Here is a 5,767-nt window from a genome sequence, read left to right on the forward strand (position 1 = left end):
CGGTGCGTCTCTCCCTTCAGGAGGACGTCGGCATGGCAACGGGAGCCCCCCCACCTGCCCCCGTAAGGTGAGTGACAACTAATCATCTTCTCACCTCCGTCTCCTGTTTGGAGAGTCTCACATCGTGTGTTTCCATCAAGTGGTTGGAGCGAAAAACTACCCACATTCCAGGGCTTGTCGTATCCTTTTGATAACATCCTCTCTTCCTGATGTAAAGTGGAATTGCGTTGTTTTCCATCTAAAACGGCTGTAATGTTTTTTTCTTCGATGAGAGCAAGGAAATGTTTTACCTCTTCAGCGGTCCACACGTATCTATTATTCACATTGGCCATCTGCTCCATGGACGTATTTAAAGGATACATTGTAGATATTTATAATTCGAAATTCTTCACAGCCTTTATGCCACAGATACTCTAGGGACTATAGCATATAACCACGTTTTCTGTTTCCAGTTTAATGCATTTTCCACAATGTACCAGCTCTCGTTTTGAAGATTGAACAGACAATTTGACTGGAATTACTTAGAAGGTGTCCAAATATCAGGGATTATTGGTCACGGTATAATTAAAGGATATGCAAATCATATATCGGATACATATATGATATAGGATGTCTATGTATACAAACGTTTAAAAAAATATATATAATGATGCTACAAGTTGCGGTCGGCAGGGTTGCTATGGCCGGTCGTTATGCGGAAATCAGAAGGACGTTGTCAGTCCTGTGTGTTCAATGTTTCCATCTCCCATTTTGCGCGTTTACTCTCTTTCGCATTTCTCAAAAACCACCTCAAGCAAGCGGATACACTTTTTTGCGAATTAGAGGATTTTTATGCGAATTTTGTTGTTTCAATCACCGTTTACTGATTCGATGCTTCTCAATTCTGATAAAGTCACGGGGATGGAAACGCAGCTACCGTTTATAAGCTGAGGGGATTAAGAAAGGACACAGACATCATATCTCAAAGTGTGTTATTAACCACCCCTGTCAGGCCATGAATCACAAGGCGTTTGTTTTATGTTCCTTGATGTGCCAGGAGGGTGGGCCTCCTCTCTTAGGTACAATAAAACCATCACTACTTTTGCCAAGCTTGGAGAAATGATGTCATCGAAAAACGGCAAAACAACAGCAAATCACACGTCATTGTCAGAATATAAAATTGCCGTTATAATTCCAACCACCTGGCCCACCGGCTGCAACAAAACAAACACTGCCATGAGTGTTTGTGTGTGTGCGTTTGTAACATGTTGTAATGTTAAAACATGCTTTAACATTTAGCAAAGCGACACAATGCTGTATACCTGTTCTTGAATAACGTTTGACTTATGTCTGTTATTTTGATGATTATTATTATTATTATTATTCAGTTAAAGTGATTGCCAGTCGATCCTGCTCACCATATGAAACTTGGTGGGGACATCACAGAGTACTTACTGCAACTAATCAGAAACCGCGACAACCTTCAACTTTTAATCCCTCCAAATCCCGGCACAGAATGAACCACCTGAACGTTATCGGGAATCATTTAATTTTTGGCACATTAATCTTTCAAAGGCATGACATCTGAACACACGACTATCTTCTATGAATAGTAATAGTAAAAAGAGTGGATATGAATATTGAAAAGTCAGAAAAATAAATCCTTAAACAGAGTAAACGATGAAGCTAGCTCAATGTTGAGGTTCATAATGTGGAGGGTGAACCGTTCCTCCCTCCCTCCACAGACCCCAGGCCGGGCGGCAAGACGCTTCCCCGCCGCGCTCCTTCTTCCATAGGGTTCTCCGGGCGGCCCTCCCCCTCCACCTCCTCCTCCTGCTGCTGATGGTGCTGGTGTGTCTGGTGCCCCTGGCCGAGGAGCCCTACAGCTGCACCCTGGCCAACAACTTCGCCCGCTCCTTCTACCCCATGCTGCGCTACACCAACGGACCCCCGCCCACGTGATCCTCCGCCCGCCAGGCCGCTCGGGACGTCAGGGGGTGGTGGAGGTGTCCCTGACTTTGGGTGGAGGTGGTGGTTCTCAGGAGATCTGGGGCCGGAGGAGACCCCCACTTTGGGTGGAGGTTCCGGGTGGTGCTCGGTTTGAAGCACCCGGTTCCCGTATGCTCAGATCTTTTTAAATGGACTCCTTGGAGGGGGGTCCCGAGGTGAGTTGGAGCAGGGTTGGGACCCCCCTCACCTTTAAGGACTTTGAGACAAGAGCCCGCTTGTGCATCTGGTCGACGTGTGTTTTTGCTTTCTTTCAATATGTATTTATTTAACGTTTCGCTCAGTGGAGCTTTTCTTTGGCCTAGATCTTGTGGTTTGGTTTTAAACGTAATTTTTGTGTCGACACCTCGGCCAGGTCCAAGTCCTTCCCGTTCCCCCTCGCGCTTCCAGTGCCCAGAACATTGAAGAGCTTTATTTTCGTGCCTATTTTCCTTGGGCTAGCCTCGTCTCCTTGTGTGGTTCGGACGGACGAAGCCCAGCTGGGAAGTCCAGGGCTGGGTTGCTACACGCCAGATGGTTCCCAATCATGGCCGCTGCCGTTCCGACGTATTGCAACATGTCAGGGTTTGGACCGAAGGCTAGCTCAACGGATCAGCCAGTGCTTGTCAGCAGAACTGTTGTCATTCAGACAACACGTCCCTGACTCTTTACCTCTGCTCATCACTGTTTATATGTTGTGGGGATTAAGAAAGTACACAGATTTGTTAGTTTGTTATTAACCACCCCTGTCAGGCCCTCAATACAGGCCGTGAATCACAAGGCGTTTGTTTTATGCTCCTTGATGCGCCAGGAGGGTGGGCCTCCTCTCTTAGGTACAGTAAAACCATCACTCCTTTTGCCAAGCTCGGGGAAATGACGTAATCGAAAAAAATGCCGAAATAACGCCAAATCATATGTCATTGTCAGAATACGAAATTGCCGTTAGAATTCCACCCACCTGGCACACCGGCTGTGTTAAAACAAACGCTGCCTTGAGTGTTTGTGTGTGTGTGTTGCTGCCAGTCAGCGTATGTATCGTGTGGAACTGAAATGCTGCCCCCAGTGTCGCTCCACTGCCGCGTGGTTCCCCCTCCGGATGTTTGGCTCCTACTTTACCAACACTTATCTGGTAGAATGTCCAGATGTTTGGCTCCTAGTATACCGACACTTATCTGGTAGAACATCCAGATGTTTGGCTCCTAGACTAACCAACACTAATCTGGTAGAACGTCCAGATGTTTGGCTCCTAGACTAACCAACACTAATCTGGTAGAACGTCCAGATGTTTGGCTCCTAGTATACCGACACTTATCTGGTAGAACGTCCAGATGTTTGGCTCCTAGACTAACCAACACTAATCTGGTAGAACGTCCAGATGTTTGGCTCCTAGTATACCGACACTTATCTGGTAGAACATCCAGATGTTTGGCTCCTAGACTAACCAACACTAATCTGGTAGAATGTCCAGATGTTTGGCTCCTAGTATACCGACACTTATCTGGTAGAACATCCAGATGTTTGGCTCCTGGACTAACCAACACTAATCTGGTAGAACGTCCAGATGTTTGGCTCCTAGACTAACCAACACTAATCTGGTAGAACGTCCAGATGTTCTGCTCCTCTAGAGGTAACCTGGGTTAGTCCGTGCTCCAGATGCAGAATGAATGTGATCCTTTCAGGGGTCTATGAAGGAGCAAGATGAGGAGCAGCAGATCCACATTAAGGCCTTTGAGATGAACTTCTCCTGCAGTACGGTGAGACGAAGGGATCCGACTCCTTCACATAGAGCCGTTTGAATATTTTTGTAACACGACGATAAGTTCAACCAATCACTGCCTGAGGACCACAGACGCGCACGGCAGAGACACAGCACGGTGTACAGTTTATTATGGGATGTATTGATTGTCATTCTGAAAAAAGGCATTAAACATGCTTTGGTCATGGTGTGTTTCCAAACTGTGTGTGTAAGTGTGTGTGTTTGGTAAAAAAGGACTTTACACGTGTGTAGAGTGTGCATGTGGTCACATTTGAGAGAAACAAACATAAAGAATACTTGGCGGGTCGGTGAAACAAGAGTCTCCCGCTCTACATCATACAACATAAGACATGCATGTCATATATATGTTGCACAACAGGTACATTACATACATTGAACACATGGTATCCATAACATATATGACTTGGTGTATAACCACACACCTCTCCTTCATGTGGCATGGGTCTCTTTAATGACACGGACATCAGGGCGTTTCCAACTTCCCTGTTACTCAAACCTTTCAGTCGGTCGTTGTGGTTCATGCTGTCGGATGGCGGAGCCATAAGGTTCTTCATCCTTTTGAAAAGCTCAACATCTTTTGTCCACAGGCCCTGATTATTGGTTGACAAATTTGAACTCAAACTTCTTTGTACCAGAGGGTTTTAAAGGTGTACGTTTGCGTTTTCAAGATTCAAACATAATGTCCTTCACGTGCCACGCACGTGAGCACGCTGAACAGCGTCAGCATGGATTATAGTTTCAAATGGCCAGGAGGGAGTCTCAATTAACAGTCATAGAGAGGACACTTTACGTCTCACGTATCAGGCGTCCATAGAAAGGAGAGTAGAAAAACATCTGCAGCTGAGGGGACTCAGATTTGAGGAGCCTTAGAACTGAGGGGCTTCAGAGCTGAGGGGCTTCAGACCTGAGGAGCCTCAGAGCTGATCCTCAGACCTGAGGTGGCTCAGACTTGAGCGGCTCGGATCTGATGATCAGACCTAGACTACAGCTGCTGAGAACAACAAAGAGTAGCAGACCCGCCATGAAGCAGATCCAAAGTAGAGATACACACAGCACCAAGCCCCCCAAGAGGCAGCTTCACGAGGACGCACAGCGGCAGACGGGCAGACGGACTACGCTTACACATGACCTTCAGCTGAGGTCTCCATGACAAATATGGCTCGTTGGTGGGGGGGGGGGGGGTCCGTACAGTGATGGGCAATACAAACACATTTCATCATCGTAAAATAGCACAGTTTGACACAGAGGCCGAAGGACGGACCGGTCCATCATCGCTACGTTCACATTCACAGGACCGAGAACACACCACATATGGATCAAACCACACAAAAACAACGGGGTTTCCCATAGAATACCCCATTCTGTTTGAACCCTTTTTGTCCGTTTTTAGGGATCGTATTTACCTCACCAATTACAATTAGGGAATTTAGCAGACGCTTTTCTCCAAAGCAACTTACATCGGTTAATACACACATTGACACACCGACGGCAGAGTCAACCGTGCAAGGCGATAGCCAGCTCGTCAGGAGCAGTTAGGGTTAAGTGTCTTGCTCAGGGACACATCGACACTCAGCTAGGAGGAGCTGGGGATCGAATTAGCAACCTTTTGGTTACAAGTAGGGTTGCCGCGGTATACGGTATTACCGGTGTTACCGGTGTTGAGGCCAACACCGATTACTCGGTGTTGCACACCGGCAACACCAAGTTCTTTTTCTTTCTTTTTTTTCAGTAATAAAAAACTAATTCAGTAAAAATGAATAATATAATTAAGAAAATTTCAATGTGTAGAATAGGCCACAGTTCTGCTCTGTGCGGGAGAATTGGCGCCGGTAAACAAACCAATCCCTACGTGAGCTCCCCGCGGTACGGCCATCCGGAGGCGCACAGAGCTTTTGGCCGTGATATTATAATATATAAAATGATATTATACTATTATATATAGAACGTTATAAGACGCAGAGAATTGGCGCGCTGCCAGCCGCTGTCACCGAGTGTGAGACGAGAGTTGACGGATAAAATGGCGGT

At 46.5% G+C, this 5,767-nt stretch overlaps 1 protein-coding gene across 1 annotated transcript in view; it reads left to right on the forward strand.

The window, feature by feature from the left end:
• syne2b (spectrin repeat containing, nuclear envelope 2b) overlaps window positions 1-3,921 on the forward strand; it is a 159,466-nt gene extending 155,545 nt beyond the window's left edge. The window contains exons 128-129 of the mRNA XM_030356047.1: window positions 21-67; window positions 1,725-3,921. Coding sequence (XP_030211907.1) covers window positions 21-67; window positions 1,725-1,941 — 264 coding nt within the window. The 3' untranslated portion in view covers window positions 1,942-3,921. The remainder of the gene's footprint in view (window positions 1-20; window positions 68-1,724) is intronic.
• Window positions 3,922-5,767: the final 1,846 nt, after the last annotated feature.

The sequence above is a fragment of the Gadus morhua genome, chromosome 5, assembly GCF_902167405.1.
Source record: "Gadus morhua chromosome 5, gadMor3.0, whole genome shotgun sequence".
NCBI classification, from domain to species: domain Eukaryota; kingdom Metazoa; phylum Chordata; class Actinopteri; order Gadiformes; family Gadidae; genus Gadus; species Gadus morhua.